The following is a 19,355-nucleotide window of genomic DNA, read 5'->3' on the forward strand; positions in this document are numbered from 1 at the left end:
ACTCTGCACACACAAATTGTTTTTTGATTAAACTATATTACGAACTGTATTGCATCAAACAATGCACCGATTAATCGAAAAGTTGATTCTTGCTGTGTACATGGATAAATTAATATTAAATCACCTGTAGTCAGCTAGATACACTGTAGATAACATACTACCATCGATTCAGATATATTTATTTATATTCATTAATTAACCCTCCTGTCGTGTTCGGGTCAAATCTGACCGATTTACAACTTTAATCAATCATAAATATTGTGTTTTACATCTGATTACCTCAAGGCCTCATGATATCCTCCACACTAGGCATTTGAACATATCAAATTGCTGATCACTTTCATTGAATTTTTAGTGGTTTAGTCAACTTTGTAACACCCATGGTGTTCCCGGTCAAAAGTGACCGCCATAGGAAATGAATGGGAAACACTAGATTATGTCCATTCATCAGATGGAAAACAGCCCCATACACACCCACAACCACCCCTCCTCCCATACACACACACACACACACACACACACACACCTGTGTAAACACCTGTTCACAGCCCCATATACACAGTTGTATATATTTCAAACTTCAAACTAAAAAATCAGGTGTTTGTTATGGGAACCCATCTCTATCCCGCGCTTATGTGCCCATCCCCCCACGGGGCAACTTGCTCTGGTATTCATCCTCCCAGGACAGAGGAGGCAGAGAGAGAGAGAGAGAGTTGAAAACATAATAAGGATGACGCCAGGGCCAACACGATATGCAACATCTCGTGTGGATGACTTCAAGTCCAGCTTCCAACTCTTTTTACCAGAGTCCATTGAGGGTATTATACTGGACATGACAAACCTGGAGGGGAGGCGTGTGTTTGGGGACACGTGGAGACACGTGGCCTACATGGCTCTGTTGATTCTAGCAGGAGTATATCGGTCAAACAATGAGGCTAGAAAAAGTCTGTGGGATGCGGAGTCCAGGAGGCCTATATTCCGGTCAACAATGTCCTTACAACAGTTTCATTTAATTTAGCGATACAGTTTCAGTGTCTATTCTTTGTATATTCACAGCAGCTATTCATATAAACCACTAGTCTGAGACATTGTTTACAGCTTAAAAGGGTGTTAAATAAAATGTGGTGATGATTAATGGTTTTTGTGTTAATGTGTAAGAGCAGTTAAAACAGACCGGTCAAATTTGACCATAAACACTAAAGTAAGGGGGAAGAAACGAACACGACAGGAGGGTTAAATGTTCTTCTAATGTTACCCTGGTACGTGCTTGCATCATGGACTGTAAATAAGAATTGCTTGCATACGGTCATTCTATTGCCTTGACTTTTATTTTGAAATATTCTTACTTCCGGGTCACCTGTCTTGCTTTGCGCGTCATTCAGTTCAGAATTCTTCCTGCTACGAAAATGTCGTACTTTCTTCTGTTTTTGTCGTCGATAATCCTGGTCTGCGGGGCTGCCGTGTGTCCGTGTGAGAAACCGGAGCTCTGTCAACAGATCCGCGAGGAGAGAGACTTTGAGGTAGTTAATGTCAGTTTGACAACATGGTATCGCTCAAACTCCACCTGCAGCATGTTACTTTTACAGGACAATTCACCTTGCAAACTTTCACCATTTTCTAGCATATTTGATAGGCCACTTTACCATGTAGCTACAAGTTACAGCAGACTGAAAGAAGAGCAAATAAAACATTTTGCTGTTAAGATAAATGGACAGAAGTTTATGCTGGCTGCTGTTTTACAATGGTGTGTCACAAACCTCTGTTCATGATTGTAATAAAACTAGATCTTATGATGGAGATCTATAAAATGTCATGCTTTGGTTGGTGAGTATTAAAGTGGCGTCTTCACCTAGGAAACATTTAATTTATCACAGTCTAAACATACATAAAGTAATTGAAAAATCAATCTGTAATGTGTTGGCTGCATGGCAATAACTAATATTTGCTGAGCTTTCTATTATTTTTTCTACTGTAAGTTTCATATTTGGACCGCTGTTCCTTTATCAGTGCAGCGTGTCTGTGATATATGAAAAGGCTATCTTTTTTTGTCCACACTTGACTTCTGCTATTTTGAAGAGCCCTTTTGTAACTACATTTATCAATGTTTGATATTTGATTGTTGACATACTTATAATAGACTCTTCTCTAATTTGACTTGACAAAAACAGGTGTAACTACTAACATTGATAACCCCTGTCCACTGTCACTCCCTGATGTGGTTTATTGGCACTCTTACATGGAGCTTCGAAGCAACCAACCAAACCTTTTTCAGGAAGTACGTGGTGGTGTTCTTCCCTAACGGAAACAGCCAAAAGAAGCAGAAGATGTGGTGTAGTTGCTTGTTTTGCAATAATTTACTGTACATTATTTTTCACAAATACAAAGTGAAACATCGATCATTAAATTTACTTTACCCTGACATGTGCTTTACTTTTCCAAAAATGTGATAATAGGATTTTGATCATGGGTTTTTTTCTGACCAAGGGAACCCTGTATCCAAATACTAGGTCGGCTGTCTGATTAGAAATAAACGATGAGCTAACTCAGGTGAAATGGATGCGGTTAGATGTAAGAACCTGTTTCTGTTGGCAGCAACAGTGACCATTTATTAATCGACTTTATCCAAAGCCAGTTTCATTTGAGCGATTTAAACAGTTTTAGCCAACTGACAAGTACCAAACATCGCATGCATTTTATTTTTGATACTTTCAGGCCTGGTCAGACTGTAGTTTTAAGAACTCCGTTAGTAATATGAATGTCAATCATATTATGACTGGTAATATGATTGACATTTTACAGGCTAGACTGAACGATTCAGAGTATTGATCATGAACAAAACAAGGTTATTTGCAATCACCATCTTCAGCCCTGCTTTGTTTCTAATAGTTTGGAGTTCAGGATACAATTTTTTGTTGTGGTAAGATGAGGAGAAGTGAGACTGACTTGAAAAATATCAGTCTGTCACAGGTATTCTTTTTTGGGGGATTTATCAAATTAACAAATAACTGAAATATTTAGCAGGACATTAACGGCGTATGAATAGGAGAAGTGAAGCTTACAGCCATCTGTCTGTGTGGTCTCTGTGTCTTAAGGTGTTTGTGTTTGACGTGGGTGGAAAGACATGGAAGTCCTACAACTGGAGCATGGTGACGACAGTGGCGACATTTGGAAAATATGATGCTGATCTCATGTGTTACGCTCACTCCAAAGGAGCACGGGTTGTACTTAAAGGTAAGATAACTTATTCCATTGTGGAATCAATTGTAGAGTATGGTCCGTTGTTCTTACTTTAGGTCAAGGGCTAAACCGTTATCTACGTAACATACAAAGTTATCTACATCAATATGACATGACATCCTCCTATCATTGAGATTTGTTGGTCTATATCCATCCAGTGACTGTTATTAGCTTCAATCTTTAATCAATGAATGGCATTTAATCAATTCTGGCTCTACTTCTTGCTCCTGCTGTCAACATTCATCGACCCATAACTATCTCCATCTCTCTATTTCCTTGTTGGTGGGAAAAGGTGATATTCACCTCCCCGACATCGTGGACCAATATAACAGGACGGCGTGGGTAACAGAGAAGGTAAACTTGGCCAAGAGGCAATTTATGGATGGGATCAACATCGACATCGAACAAGCAGTGGAGGAGGGCTCCCCGGAGTACCATGCTTTGACAGACCTGGTCAAAGAGACCACTGAGGCCTTCCACAGCGCGATCCCAGGCTCCCAGGTGAACACAGTGTTTTGACAAGGTCCCCTAATATGAACATGTAGCTTGGGTTAGCCTTCTTCTCTTTTCCCTAAATACCTCCCTCGCCCTAAATAGCAATCAAGCAGGCAAGAAAATGAATGATTGAAGTGCTGTAAGCCTTGCCTAACCTGACTGGACTCTATGTTTATTTATCTCATCTCGATCTCAAGGTCTCATTTGACGTTGCCTGGTCACCAAATTGTATCGACAAGCGCTGCTACGATTATGTTACCATCGCTGAATCTTGTGACCTGCTGTTTGTGATGTCCTATGACGAGCAGAGCCAGATCAGGGGGGACTGTATCGCAATGGCAAATGCCCCACTCTCTCAAACGTTGAATGGTTTGTTGTCCATTAATGCATGATGATGAGTTATTTTATCAATGCGGACTTATTCATCACCGCTATATGAAATGCCTGTTGTTCTTTTAAGGTTATGACCAGTTTTTGAGTCTGAAGATCGATCCAAAGAAGCTAGTCATGGGAGTGCCATGGTACGGCTATGACTACCCATGCCGTAACTTTTCCCAGGTGAGATATACTCCTTTAATAAGATATACAATTCAAATGTTTGTTGTATTTTTAAGTATAGTAATCTATATTTTTAGCAAGGGCCCTCAGAGGATGACTCCTATACTGACTTTGGTGACTCCCTGACTCTTGCAGGTTGACATTTTGAATTTCAGTGAAATGTTTAGACAAGTTTCTGGATGGATTGCCATGAAATCTATTTACAGATATCTGTGGTGCCCTGTCGATGAATGCTGATAACTTGAGTGATTATCTGACTTTTCCTCTTTCGTCACCTTGAAGTTGACTCGTGCCGCTTTTAAGTGAAATGTCTTGAAAACTAGGCGTGACTGCTGTGAGAGGATTTTGGACAGACTTTAATGTCCACCTCAGGATTTGCCTAACACTACTCATCACATTGTCATTGTGAGCATGTTAGCATCATGGATGTGGATTGCAGTTAGCATTCATCTCAAATCAGCCTCATAGTGCCCCTACCATGGCTGTAGACTCTTAGCCTTGTTTTTATTGTTTACAAATCCCATAAAAAGAAACTAACAATGAATGGCTATTAAAGCTAATAAAACACATTAATGAGCCACGCCATTGATGACCATTTATTCTGAGTCAATTGCAGCATACTGTTGCTGTACCTTCTCACTGGAGCACTAAATGTGTATTAATCCGCAGCTCTAAGTATTATGTATTAATATACTAATAATACATGCACTATTTACTAGTGTTTATGTAATGTACAGTGCCCAGTTGATTCCATTATTACAGACAAATGGCTGAGAGCTGCAGATAGGGGAGGGAGTCAAAAAAGATATTGAGACAGACTAAGACATTGTGTTGCAACTTTTATGGAATTTATTGACTATAAGAAAAAATGCATTATATGAAGCCTTTTAATTGCCTTTGTGTATGAAATACAGAAATATGGTAATTATGAATCTCTTAACCTTTTCTCTTCTCCCTGAGATTTATGATCTTTCTTTCGTTTTTGTTTTTTTCCCATCCTGGAAAACATGCTATTGCTGTCATTTATTTACACTTATTTTGTTGTTGCAGGACATCATAAGTTGTTCTGTCTGAAATGTTAACACAGATTTCCCTTAATGTCTTTTTCCATACCAGGAGGGAGTATGTTTTATAAACAAAGTTCCTTTCCGTGGAGCCCCCTGTAGTGATGCAGCTGGAACGCAGAAAACATACAAGTGGATCATGAAGCAGGTCAACAACTCATTGTCCGGCAGGCTCTGGGACGACAAGCAGCACGCTCCTTACTTCAATTACGAGGTACATTGTCTTTATTATATACTGTAGTTTAAGTCTTATTTCTGCTTTCATTTGCTTAAAAATATACAGCTATTTAGTTTGCCAAAATGTATACTTGTATACATTTTACACATATATTTCATTTTACTTATAATAATAATTTTGTATGACTTTTTTTATGACATACCAGACATGCTATGCAACCATTCACATTCTCTAAGTTGTCATTACTGTTTATCAAAGTTCAACGCTCATAGGTGAAATAACGGTCCTACAAGTATGAATGTGTGTTTTCAGCTTTTGTGTATAACTGATATTACTCTTTCTAATAAATCTTGCATTGGGTTAGTCACTCGGTTCATTCTCTTGTGCTTTGTTCCCATACCGCCTATGAATTTAGTTGCATTGCTACAGTAGTCCAAGGAGTAATCACAATCAATGTAAAGTAAAGGTAAAGTGTGTCACTGATGTATCCGGTATTAACTCAAAGTGGCGATGAGGTCTTAAATGTATGGAAAGGGTCTCAGAATGTATCACATTTAACTTTAGGATTCCTGTTTTTCCTCAGGACCAGAAAGGACAGATTCGTCAGGTTTGGTACGATGACCCACAGAGTGTCTGTCCCAAGGCGGAGTCAGTGAAATCTAAAGGTTTGAGGGGCATTGGTATGTGGAATGGCAACATCTTGGACTACAGTGATGAACCGGTTGCCAAGCAGCAGACTGCAGTGATGTGGAATGCACTCTTGGGATGCTAGCTGGGATACACTCGACACTGCTGCAGAAATGTACCTCACCCCTCCTGTTTGTTGCTAAGTCAATAGATGCCTTTGTAGCAGTAATGGGGTGTGGCTTCTTTATGGTCAGGGATGCATACTCGCACGCAAGTGTTTATTGGGGCTTTTATTGCTGTTGTCATTGAATATAGTTACGTCTCTGACATTACTCTGTGCAAACTGATTCTTGGATGGTAAGACAACCAATCTTTAAAGTGACATAAACAGTTTTTTGATTGACACATTTTGAGCTATTGATTCTTTTGATAATTAAAACATGTTTAACATTTTAAAGCATGACTTCTTTTATGGTGTTCCTTAAGGTCTTGGTGTCTTAATGTGGTATTTTGGAGGCATCTTTGATCATTTTTATTATTATCCAGTGGAAAGAAATTGTGACATTTAGCACCAAATCTGTGTAATAATGGCATCGTAGAGCATGGGGACGGCCATCAGACCTTCCATCATAATATTCTTAGCCCTTTTACACTGACACAGTGTATTTTAATTATTTAATTAATTATTTTTAATTTTGTAGTTATGACTATAACAACTTGACACACACTCCTGAGCATCTCAAATTAATCTTCAAGCTATTCTATGTGCCATACACTGTTGACCTGCTATCTCACCCTAAAAATCCCCCCTTCAAAAATTGACAAAAACGGGTCTGTGGGTCTCTCAGCTTACAGCACCTCAGAAATTCAGAACACATTTACATGAAGTAATAACAAAAAATGGAAAAATAAAAGTACAAAAATACGAAACTCAGAAAATCAAACAAATCAATATCAACTGCTGTCCCACCAAAGGATTTTTTCACAGTCTGTATGTACTGAATTAGATGGAGGTGCTTTGAACTTGTGGTCTGTCCCGTGTGGTCTTTCCAAAGACCAGCGATGACATGGGACCAGGATGAGAGGACTGACTCTTCTTCTGGGCCAGCTCAGCCTTCAGGGCCCTCAGCTCTGTGGCAGCCTGTTTCCTCAACTACGCAGCCATTCATGAAACAATAACATGGTTTGTTAATATAATACACCAGATGCTGCACCAGCATATCTAAGAGTATTTACCCAAGTACAGCAACTGAAGCAGAAATTCAAGGTACTGTTACTTTTCTTGATCCTTTCTATGTTAAGGAACTTCATACTTCATCTCTGATATGGAAGGAATAATTCCCGATGAGATGTCCATTATCAGGGATTATACCATCGTCTGGGTGAATACTTGATTCTGATTGAATATCTTAATTACATATCTTAAATACATTTAAATGTAGCTAGCTATCCAGCTATGTCATTGTCCCCAAATCAATATCATGATTTTCACAAACAATTGAGAAGCCACGTGTACTGTCGACCGCAGCCTAAGGTAGCGAGTGGGATGTGAGAGACGATCACTTGTAGTGGGTTCAGAGGGGCAGTGTAACTTACTTCTTGCAGCTTGTGTGTTACAGTTGCCACCCTTTGGTGTTCAGAGGATGAGGCACTGAAGGACTATCTACACTCGTTGTAAATAAGACGTTCAAATGTATTTTTTTCTTTATATTAATGTAGCCAGCGCATTAAAATAGAACGAATCCAATCAGAATTGAATGCTAATACCCTTCCTGTTAACTAAAAACCATGTTTCTCCAAATTACATTTTTTTTGATAAACTGTTAGATGAAGTGTTCCTTTATGCTTTGAGAAAATTCTCCTACTTCTTTAGCAAAACAAACTATTTAAAAACCCTCTTAGATCAGCTGGAAAATGAATAGTCACAAAGCTGAAAACAGGTGTTTTTCCAAGCTCATGCAAAGCTGACTTTTTAGAGATAACGTGGTTCTCACAGGACAGCCACGCTACAGACATATGATGATACTGTCGATAAAACTACATAACAGTATATAAAGTAGACATTAGCAAAACATCTACAGTACTATAATGCAGCAGTTTTATTCATCCAAAAACATCACTTTACTGCTTTTGATACTTTAAGTAAATGTTGCTGATAATACTTGCATACTTTTACTTAAGTAAGTGAATGCAGGACTTTTACTTGTAGTGGAGTATATCCAAAGTGCGGCATTAGTACTTTTTTTTAAGTAAAGGATCTGAATGCTTCTTCCACCACCAAGCCTGAACAAAGGAAGTTATTTCAAATGTAAACGAAAACCAATGGCATAAAAAGTAGTATTTTCTATTATTTCAAATAATGATATATTTACTGGTCAAATATGCCAATTTGCGTTGTAGTACTAACTAGTAATAATTTGTATCCTCATAGTAAAGTATGTAGAATATTTTATGGAATAATATCACTTTCAAGTACATGTGAGAACACATCATATTTGTAGGATGCTCCTTTTGTTCAGAGGTTATAGAAACATTTATATAGATTCATAGTTACCTTTATCTCTGTTACCAGCTTCATCTTCGCATCCTCTACCTTCCTCTTCAGGTTGTCAATCTCATGGCTCTCTGTCATGATCTGAATGATGAGCTCATTCTGAAAGTCATGATCTTTCAATCAGTCATTTACTTGACTTTTATAAAAACAATAGCAGCACTGGTGTCACTAACCTACCTTTTTCATAGCAGACATTTTGACACCACATCACAACAAAAGCCAGGGGTTCCACTTACAGGGCTTTGCTGTGATGCATTCTTAATTCAACTTTTGCTTTTCCTTCTACAAGTTCAAATGTATGCTGTGAAAAAGGTGCATTAGCAATTCAAAATATCACTCAGTGTATCCGATTTCTTTGAAAACTATGCAATATTTAGAGAAAGAATAAAACTCATACTGTGTCTACCTTTTAATATAAGTCAAAATCAACATAAAAAACACATAAAAATCAAGATAAAATCCGTTTTACCTTTATGGAAGATCTGCCCTGTCGTCTTGGATTCCCTCTCTTATCTCTGGCCTGGAGCTGATGCAAGAGTTTATTGTAAAATGTCTCCAACTCTTGTCGTAAATTTCTCAGATTTTCCTCCAATGGTGCTGTGGCCTTCTTGGTCTCAAAATATTTCTTCTTCCAACTGTCACGTGCTTTGCATTGACGAGAAAGGCATGAGCCGAATTGCGTTACTTTTGACAATTTGACCCACTAAAAAATAGAGGAATTACATTTTGACTTTATTTCATGTCTTTAACGTATTGTCAACTGCAATTAAAACCACAGGGGATTAGATCTTCTACAACTCTGCATTAGCAATCAAGCACGAGAATATTCATACTTAAATCGAAGTTAATTTTCTCTTTACAACAGTAATATGTTACAGGTTTGTTGATCCACATAAAGAACAATTCTGTTCTGTTCTGTTCTTGGGTTCACAGACTGATGACAAACTACAGAACTACAGTATTTGATTGCTCACCTTGGTTCCTGCGATGTCTGTTTTGAGCCAACAAATCTTTCCCCTTTCTTAGCAACTCTTGCCTTGTCCACTCCAGTTGCTTTCTCTCCTCCCTCACCAGCTTGATTTCCTCGATCAGTTCCTCTCCTGACAGTAACAGACATGTTAGTTGGGTTAAAAAAAAGAAAAGTGAATGATCGTTAATCCTTGGTATGTGGCCAAAGTGACAGCTCACTGTTTGTCTGAAAGGCGAGAGAGGCAGTGGTTTTTTGAGTGACCACAGTGAAGGCTCGACTTGGAGGTGGAGAGGTGAGCCCAACACACCGAGACAACCCAACTGGACTTTCTGTCACCTTAAAGAAAGCAAGAAATACAACAGTCTGAACGGAGTTTGATTTTAATGGACTAGTCTGTATTCCTCACACACTCCACTAGATCTGCCTGCTGGCAGTGGAATTTAGACTAATGACAACACCAAGAAACTTAGGATTTCCTTTTTTTCTTTTCTTTTATAAAAAAAGGCCCTGTCAAAAGGGCAACCTCTCTCAAAGGTTTTTTCTTAAGAGGAAAGACTGAAGTCAACATGCTGAGATATGTTTTAAAGTTTTGTCAGAAAATGCTGGCACATATGCAACGCTATACATTACCCCACTTGTTGCTTTAGTCCTGTTGGACTTCAATACATGGACATCTTTTGATTTGCCGAGCCTGTAAAAAGACACACCGTTACAGAAGCAGTAGTATGCGTATTCACAGCAGGGTACAAGTATGGCACTCCAGTTAAGCTGCACAGTACCCGTCTGTGAGCGAGCAGCCTGAATCTCTGTCCTCCAGAGACTTGGTGACTCCTGAATATCTGGCCGTTCTCTTCTGTCGGTGGTACTGTTTGTTCTTTTTGCAGGTTTCTTTGTTCTCTGGCAACTGCTTCACCTGAGCTGAATCAGCTTCACATCGTTGTAAAGCTGTGGATATATAACTGAAGAGCTTAGTACATTAATGTGAGATCCAGGAGATTAGTGTCAAAATGGGCTAAAGATGTCATTTGCTAAGAGGCTGGGTGGCAGATGTGCAATCCTTTTCTACCAATGCAACAAGTGCCTGGTAAACCAGATTACAAAATACCAATACCATTTTCACATTCAAACTAATAAAAACTTTGTTCTGCATCATTTTGTGTCTGCCTTATTGTCTGTTTGCCTGAAAAGACTGAATTGCCATTTTCACATTTACCTCAAGAATATGAGTCACAAGAGGAGTGATAAGATCTGTTCTGAAACATGGTGAATATCAGCAGCACTTTGTTTGAAATTACAGAAACCTGCACTTTCATCACATGGGATAATCGCACAGATAACAGGCTGCAAATGTGTACAACTGGAGTGTATAAGGCATTCTTTGTTGCAGAGCAAAAGCTAATATATTGTACCTGTAATTTTGCCTTTATTCTGTGAAACAAGCTGTGTTGCCCTTTGATTATGAGGCTTCCTCGGGCAACATTCCTGCTCTGCCCACTCTAGCTTGTTGGAAGAGAGACCCTCCTCTTCATTTTCTCCTTCTGCCTCTGAAGAACTATAGCTCTGCTCCTCATCTTCCTCCTCCTCCTCCTCTTCCAGGCTGGGAGTGGGAGGTGGCTGATGGGAACACTGGGGGATGAGGGGAAATTTAACAGGCTCTTTTGTTCCTGCTGGCAGGCTGCATGTCTTGGTAGGGGGGTAATAGGTCTGGTGGTCTGGGGAGCTGCTGCTGGTGTCTGGGTTGAGCGACTGGGAGCAAACTCTGCTGTCGATCTCCACAGTGGGCAGCAGGTAAAGCTCTGGCTGTGGGGCCTGCCGACAGGTGACAACAAGACACAAGTGGGGCTTAGCTGGTACATAATGAAGATCATCACATACTGTGGAGCTGCAACACTAACTAACTAATTAGACAAGTACATACAGGAAATCACTGAAGTTAATAACAAAATTGAGGGAGAAATTAGCAGCGTAGATGGCATAACAAATACAAAATTGAAAGCTATAAAGTCACACTCACACAAGTGAAGATGACCTCTTATTTTTTTAAAGGATAGCAATGGCAATACATTTGAAATCCACTTGCTGTGATTGGGACCATGCTCTTGCACAAGAGTGGTTTCTTTTCTTTTTTTTTACATTTTGGTTATTTTGAAAACCTGAAAAACTATTATTTATAATACCAAAAAAACAATGCAAATATGGAACATGGATTCTACATACATACGGTGGAGCGAACGTTTTCACTTTCAGATCCTTCTCCTGTTTGCTCTTGACCTGTAATAGCAAAGGATTTGTTTGTTGTGAAAGGCAGTAAAAACTGTGTACTCACTTCCCTCTCTTGTACACCACACACACACACACACACACACACACACACACACACACACACACACACACACACACTTCAGTGTTTACAGCTTGAATAGTGAACTTGCTAATCAAACTGTCTGCATTGTTTCTCTCTACTGTCTGCCCGGTGAAACACAACCAGCTTTAGAAAACCACAATAAACATCCAGCTGCACTCACCAGAGCCAAACTGCGGCCCACACATTTGAGGAAGGAAAATTTTTCGATGTGCCTCTCAGCGCCAAGAAGAGCTCCCAGCTCGCTCCTCAGAGTTTTCAGGGTGCTATCAGGATAAACCCTGAGTGATGAAAAGGAAATTCGAGATAACTCAACCACAACACTAATTATGTTTTCGCACTTCTTTCACACTGTGACACCTCGTGAAGAACCCAGGTATAACTATCTGTAATCTGGGTTTCTGTGGATTTTTTAGTGACCTGTTATAGTCTAAACACTGTAAAATAAAAATCTGAGGGAAAAGTTGAATAATTGCTGAAATAAAAATATAACAGCTTTCAAGAGCTCACATTTAAATAACATGATCATATCTAGCTTTAAAAGCTATTAAACATTAAATAAACATTTAAAGTAAAGTGCCTTTCCTTACAGGCTGCACAGTGCTTTGAAAACACCGAGAACTTTGAGATAGTCACTTTATGGTTTTAATCCATCAAATAAGTATTAAATAAATATTGTACTTGTTATTTCACTGTGTTTGTCTGACAGAATTACCTGATAACAACACTTGCTAATAAATAAATATTTCCAGAAGAGCATTTTTTACCTGATGAAGCCAGCAGAAATGAAGCTCCCTATGGCTTCAGCAGGGACTTTATTGAGCTTCACGTTCCACTGGTCTTCTGGAACATACAGCACATGGAGCTCCACAAACTAAACACACAAAAACGGCCATCAACACGTTTCAGTGTGCATATTGGCATCATAAGTATTAGACAGCACAGTTGTATTCCCTGTACACAAAGACAATGATGCATTACTTTTCTTAACGTACCTTGCAACTGGCCGGTCTTCTGTCCTCAGGATTTCTCATTGACTCACAAGACAGCTCCATTACCATTCCCAGGAGAAGCAGAGACACACTTTAAGAGGGTAGATTTCTGTTAGGTTTGTTCGCAGGAAGCCTCGTTTATTGGGAAGTGAAGGCGTGAACTGCTCGGTAACAATTTGGTGCAATCAAACCCAGACAGTCTCCCAGTGGAGTTTATTTTATGAGAGTTCCAGCGCTGGTTGCTCTGGTGCTGATGATGACAATTACTGCAGAGAGAAGCAGCTAATCCAATTTGTCGTCACCTGACACTGTCCTTAAATTTGAATCCGTTGTGCAGGTAAATTCAGTTTTCAGTTTAATGTAAATTGGAATTCAATGGGTGAATGCTGGCAGGGCAATCTCGCTATTTTATATTACGGTATTCATCCAGCAAAGGCGACATGCGATATGGTTTAATTTCCTTTTTACTAGGAAGCTATATTTTGTTTTTAGATTGTATTATAGATTTAGCAAAAAAAAAAAAAAAAAAAGTTACTTCTTAAACGTCACACATTACATTGAAAACATTCAGGTTGTGTCGAGAAATGTCGGAAGTTTTTCTTTGTACAGTATTTCTGGTTTTTATGTCTAAGTGTGATAACACTTTACTACCACTAGAGGTCGCGATTTCTATTGGTCTGATGCTGCATTCGCGCACCCTGGAAGTTGTCGTAATTATGACTCTTACTGAGAAATTGTTTATTCTCCCCTAAATCTCATTCGTGTTTTTGATATTAGAGTTAGAGCGTTCATACAACATAAACTACATAAAAAACAATTTACTAATTTAAATTAATTAGCTTTCATTAACATGTACGTATTCTCATATGGTGTAATTCCCATCTAAAATAAACAGTCGACGGTGTTAGAAAACATGTTAAGAACACCCCGTGAAGGCAGCACTGGTGGACACTCCTGTAAAGAAAACCGGAAACTCTGTGATGAGGAAGAAATAGTTGGCAACCAAGCTTTGGAACCCAAAAGTGACTTTTTTTTGTAAAACTCTTAAAGTCGTCATTATAAAGACGACAGTCCCACGAAACCGTAACAATGTCGGGATCGTCCAGCATCGTAGCGATGAAGAAAGTCGTCCAACGGTTACGCCTGGAAGCTGGCATACACAGAGTTAAGGTGACGTTAACGTTACTCAGTTTAGGGCGTGTTGTTTTGTTTGTTGTTCAGATGTTATCCCATCTGGTTGGTTACATAACAGCGTTTAAATTTCCAGGACTTGTTTTTGGTTCCCCTCCACAGGTGTCACAGGCCGCAGCAGACCTGCAGCAGTTCTGCCTTCAGAACGCCCAGCAGGACCCTCTGCTCACCGGCATGTCGTCCAGCATCAACCCGTTCAGACCGCAGAAAGTCTGCTCCTTTCTATAGCACCGACACACGGAGCCTCTTCCTCCGGTAGTACCACAGCACGTGTTCTCAGTAACATCTGTGCATGTCATTCTCTGGGTGCGAAGAGATCAGAGACCGGACACAGTATTAACACCTGCAATCACATCACAAAATCTCATTCAAAAAAATAAGAGATATTCTGCATGAGTACTTTTACTTTTGGTACTTTGATGCTGATACTTTTGTAGTTTTACTTAATTAAAGTAAAACATTTGAATACATGACATTTACTTGAGATCATTTGTACACAGAGTACTTCTCCCCCCCAACCGATAACCAGCAGCACCGTCTTTATGAAAATAAAATAAAAACACTTAAACATAAGCAGTTGAGAGAATAGGCATATCTGAAAAGCTTAACATGTTTTGCCCCTTCTGTTGTACCAACAGTAGATGTTAATCTATTCTGGACTTTGCTATTAAAGTTAAGTAAAAACATCAAGTTTATATACGGTCATAATTTACAGCCACATTGCAATACCTGGAGAAATGTTAGGCAACAAGATGCATCTCATTTACAGTCACCTGGTTCGTAATGATCTGCTCATAAATGGCATGTAACGGGTTCATTAACTCTAAAAGAAACTTGGAGATGACGTGTACAGTACTAGTTACTTTTGAGTAAAATGGTTATTGGGTCTGACTAATGCATATGAAACATTTCTACAGGTTTCGGACATTGTGTTGCCTTGTTGGAACTGGACTGCAGGACCTGCGCTGTGGACTGGAACGGCCTCAGTAGCATTTGTGAATTTTTGGGACGAGCAACTACATTTTTTTTAAATTTTTTTTACTTTTGTCTTTGTAGAATCTCACACGGACACACATTTCCAGGTGGTTATGTGGCACGATATTAGTCTTGACCTACTTGCTTTGAAGTAATTAACCCACACGTGCCTTTTTAATTGTACATTTTTCTTTCCTGATTGAGAATAAATGGCATTTCCACATTTTAAACATGTTTTTATTAAAATGAGTATATGCCTTTTGAAATGTGTTCAATGTGTCTATTATCAAATACAAAAAGCTGCTGCACTGTAGACACGATTTGAACCATGTAACCATTTGCACAGACCAGGATGTAATAGGTCTGCATGCAGGGCAGTCTGACAATGACTTATTCATTTTGGGCCACATTCATACAGTTTGTTTAGATACATTTGAAAGGAACTGCACATACGCGAGTACAACTCTCACATACACTTGCATTCAGGTTATTCAGATTCATGTAGAGAGCCAGTATGTCTCCTCTCTGGTGTCTCTCCCAGACTAAAGTCCTTGTGATGAGCTGCAGGCCCCTGTCCCACACTTGGCCTGCAGATGCAGCTTTATAGAAGTCGTTTTCAGAGTGAGTTTGAATCTTCAACGATGTGATATTTAAAAATAAAAATAAAAAATCCAGCAGTCGGTGTTGTCATCATGTTGAAAGGAGTTCAATAGTTGAAAGGAGAAGTGATAACTAGTCGTCCACTAAGAATCTGGATGTCCACTCTAAAGTCCATTTGTGGAAAGCCACAAACTGCAGTAATATCTTTGTCCTGCTGGTTGTTATTTTGCATTTAAAGTTGGAACTTTCGTCTGCAGGCATCCATCTCATGGCGCTGGAAACAGAAGAAGTGTATTTTTTTTTAGCATTACAGAAAAAGCCTGGGACATTATTCCTATTCCGAGTCACATTTAAAAAGCACTTCAAACATGGCAGACATTGATAAACTTCAAGTGGCACGGCACAAAACAAATTACTATTGAAGTGCCATCATCACAGCTCTTCTCAAAGATGTCAGCGCTGAAAGACTCACCTTCAGGACCCACTCGTACTCCCCGAACTTTGAGTCAAAGGTGCCTTTCTGTAGAGAGCGCAGTTTGAGGGTGAAGCGAGGTCCCAGCTCTTGAATACCAACTTTCTTCTCATTCTTGAAGATGTACCTTCGAGAGATCAGAATACCAGTTTATAGACCATCTATATTCTTGGAACAGCTTCTGAAAAACGACGGTGCTAATACAAGGCAGGTCAGAGTTCAGCTGAAACACTCACCTGTGAAATCTGAAAAAGACAAAGTCTCTCTGGTTGTGGAAGGTGGCGACCTGTCGACCCACAAAATGAGGGTCTTGTGGAAAGAGGGCAGCAAACATCCGTCCGATGCTGTGACCCAGACGTGTGGTGAAGTTGTTGAGGATCACCTCTGGAGAGTGTAAAGTTGGATCTTTGCCTCGTCTCTGCAACGAGAAAGCACTACAATTATGATGGGATCACGTGACTAACAGTGGCTTCATATATTAAATGATGATTTTGATTATAAAACCACGTGGACGATTCAGGCTTGAATGCCACACAGCTAATCATCAAAACATTCAAGCATTAATTGAGGTATGATTGCAAATAAATAAAGGCATACGTTTCACTTTTAACTAGAGATAGCAGGCTTAATTCATCATGCACATGATTTTCTTTAAAGCTGTATAACCCATTATATTGTCACGGTATTACAAAAGCCTCACTTAATCAAAACAGAAGCAGGAAATAGAATTTGAACTCATCGACTTGCCTTCATCTCCTTGCGTAGTCGAGCATTGCTGATCTTGAAGTGTGCAGTCGGCCCGTCGGGAAGATGACAGAGAACCAAACCATCTGACAGTCCGGTTAAGGGGGCCGAATAAGGTCAGACTAGGGTTAGTCAAGCTAGTCTAAGTTCTAGCTCACTGTGTCAACGTTTGTTAGTGCAGTCGTCTCTGAAGTTGGTGAGATTCAAAGCTTAGTCACAAAATAAAGACACAATCCTCGTCCATTATCTAAATGACAGCGATGTAATGAATATGGGGTAACAGAGAACAGTATACAGAGCATTGTGCGTCATCCTCCCCTCTCCCGACACAGCTGCCTTTGAGGATACTGGGCACTTTGCGATCCTCGTTGATGACCATCAGGTAGGTGAAGTTTCTGGCGACGCACTGAGGAATGATCCTCTTCAGGGCCAACCCTCTTCTGTAGTACACGTGGGCGTCTGGGATTACTGTGGCCAGCTGCTCACAAAACCTCACCGTCCTCTGCAAGACGCATATCAGAGAGTTAATAATATTCAACACCACAGTAAAATGTATACAGCATCTTTAAAATATCAATAACACAGCCTCACCATTTGACCTATTGCACTATGGCAAGTTGCAAACTCTATCCCGGTGTACGAAGCAGGCTAAGACCTTTAAGTATTACCAAATCTACCGGTGCATATATTTTGAAAAGGTTTGATACGGTCAAGCGCATTTTCCTCAAGAGCATCTTTGCTGATATATGATATTAAAAAAGGTGACAGATTCTGGCAACTTCAATATTTTTGCCGAGCAGCAGCCACTTACCCCTCTTGGTCTGTCTGATGTTGTGATGAGCACTTTGGGGTTTGTCAACCCATTGAAATAGGCAGAAAACTCATCAGTTCCCTCGTCAAACGCAATCTGTACATGAAAACACACACACGCGTTAATGCAAACCCATTAAATACAACCCGAGAGATGGTTTGAACAAGCTCGACCAAACTTGGTAAACACCTCTTCATCCTGTGGATCAACGGTTGTCTCGTCGTACACCCTCTGGTTTTCTATCGTCTTTGGGACCTCTTTTGGCGGCGCCTTCATGAGGGACAGAATAAAAGAAGAAATGATTGCCCAATATTAATGTTGTTACCTTGTTTAATGGTAAAATTCATTGAAATAAGAGGTCACTTAACAAACTTTAGTCTTTGACTGATGATAGCAACATATGGGACAAGACGCAGAGCAAAAAGAAAACTCACCTTGTCACCTAAAGCTTCCCTTTCTTTTTTCTTCTTCTTCTTCAGCTGCAACTTTTGCTGAAATATGAAGACAGAAAAATATAAACACTGAAATGCCAGACGGAGTGTGCTCGTAACTTATATGTACTGTAGCGCTGAAAGTTATAAAGTGGTTCCAGCTTCTCAAATGTGATGATTTCATGTTCACGTCTGCTGAATATCTGAGGTTTCTAGATCGTTGGACAGACAAAACCAGCAACTTGAAGATGTCATCTTGTGCTCTCGTAAATTTACTATCTTCTGATGTTTTAAGGATTATGAAATTAAATTTGAGCTGCAACTGATAACTGCAGCTTTAAGGTCAACGTTGTGGAGTAAGAAGTACCATATTTCCTTCTGAAATGTAATAAAATATATATATAACGTGGCATACAATTGGAAGTTCTCAAGTAAAATCATGGAGAAAGTACCTCAGATGTACACTCAAGTACAGTACATGAGTGGGTGAGTACCTTCCACCACTCATGAGGGGGAAAATTTATATTACAAACATAAAAAGTGACAAACAATTCAACCTGACCTTCTCTCTATAGGCCACATTAAGGGAGGGCTTACAGCGTGACTGTTGTAGCAGACTGCACTCAGGCTAGTTTTAGCTCGGTGGACCCACTGACTGCGAGTGTCATAAACTGGCAGCCAACGTGAAGTTTACTTGGTAAAAACTAGCTGAGCTAGTATGTGTATGGATCTTTACCTTTCTTTTTTCCAGCTTGAATTTCAGGAACATATGGTGTCTTCGCTGTTTGTTCTTGATCTCGGACACACTGAAGGTGGGGGGGAAGGCAGATTCTGCTGCCTCGCTCTTCTCCATCTTCACGTCCTCCTTCGTCTCAACTCCATCGGCTCCTCCGTTTCCCTCCGTATTCTTTGTCTTCTTATTCTTCTTTTTCTTACCTTTGTTGTCGTGACTCACGGGGACCTCTGTAATGTCCATCTTGGGTAGGCTGTCTGTTTTGGCTAAAGATTTTTCACGTGTGTGGAGCTAGCTTCCTGTTCGTGTGCTCGCTACCGGGACCGGAAGTGACCCCGTTGTGGTGGTCGAGGATGAAAAT

The 19,355-nt window shown here is 39.7% G+C and overlaps 4 protein-coding genes across 5 annotated transcripts; 2 read left to right on the forward strand and 2 right to left on the reverse strand.

The window, feature by feature from the left end:
- Positions 1 to 1,367: 1,367 nt before the first annotated feature.
- Positions 1,368 to 6,616, forward strand: ctbs (chitobiase, di-N-acetyl-). The gene is made up of 7 exons (XM_076088058.1): positions 1,368 to 1,520; positions 3,093 to 3,231; positions 3,530 to 3,738; positions 3,930 to 4,101; positions 4,193 to 4,290; positions 5,407 to 5,568; positions 6,116 to 6,616. Exons 1-7 carry the CDS (start codon positions 1,407 to 1,409, stop codon positions 6,302 to 6,304), a joined length of 1,083 nt encoding a protein of 360 aa, XP_075944173.1. The 5' UTR covers positions 1,368 to 1,406; the 3' UTR covers positions 6,305 to 6,616.
- On the reverse strand, positions 5,117 to 15,262 carry spata1 (spermatogenesis associated 1). 2 transcript variants are annotated; one of them, XM_076088057.1, is made up of 12 exons: positions 13,041 to 15,262; positions 12,813 to 12,919; positions 12,209 to 12,326; positions 11,905 to 11,954; positions 11,093 to 11,492; positions 10,463 to 10,628; positions 10,314 to 10,374; positions 9,902 to 10,019; positions 9,688 to 9,813; positions 9,183 to 9,358; positions 8,714 to 8,812; positions 5,117 to 7,312 (listed from the first exon to the last, which is right to left on the reverse strand). In XM_076088057.1, the coding sequence occupies exons 3-12, from the start codon at positions 12,231 to 12,233 to the stop codon at positions 7,163 to 7,165; spliced, it is 1,371 nt and encodes a 456-aa protein (XP_075944172.1). In that variant the 5' UTR covers positions 12,234 to 12,326; positions 12,813 to 12,919; positions 13,041 to 15,262; the 3' UTR covers positions 5,117 to 7,162. The 2 variants fall into 2 exon arrangements, with proteins under 2 accessions (XP_075944172.1, XP_075944171.1); XM_076088056.1 differs by having other exon boundaries at positions 11,901 to 11,954.
- LOC142946623 (guanine nucleotide-binding protein G(I)/G(S)/G(O) subunit gamma-5) lies at positions 13,971 to 15,469 on the forward strand. Its single transcript, XM_076088060.1, has 3 exons — positions 13,971 to 14,207; positions 14,331 to 14,483; positions 15,146 to 15,469. Exons 1-2 carry the CDS (start codon positions 14,127 to 14,129, stop codon positions 14,454 to 14,456), a joined length of 207 nt encoding a protein of 68 aa, XP_075944175.1. The 5' UTR covers positions 13,971 to 14,126; the 3' UTR covers positions 14,457 to 14,483; positions 15,146 to 15,469.
- Positions 15,419 to 19,324, reverse strand: rpf1 (ribosome production factor 1 homolog). The gene is made up of 9 exons (XM_076088059.1): positions 18,998 to 19,324; positions 18,265 to 18,321; positions 18,020 to 18,100; positions 17,831 to 17,926; positions 17,368 to 17,521; positions 17,023 to 17,105; positions 16,512 to 16,693; positions 16,276 to 16,402; positions 15,419 to 16,077 (listed from the first exon to the last, which is right to left on the reverse strand). Exons 1-9 carry the CDS (start codon positions 19,235 to 19,237, stop codon positions 16,036 to 16,038), a joined length of 1,062 nt encoding a protein of 353 aa, XP_075944174.1. The 5' UTR covers positions 19,238 to 19,324; the 3' UTR covers positions 15,419 to 16,035.
- Positions 19,325 to 19,355: the final 31 nt, after the last annotated feature.

Source organism: Anarhichas minor, unplaced genomic scaffold (genome assembly GCF_050575085.1).
Source record: "Anarhichas minor isolate MPS153535 unplaced genomic scaffold, ASM5057508v1 ptg000010l, whole genome shotgun sequence".
NCBI classification, from domain to species: Eukaryota; Metazoa; Chordata; class Actinopteri; order Perciformes; family Anarhichadidae; genus Anarhichas; species Anarhichas minor.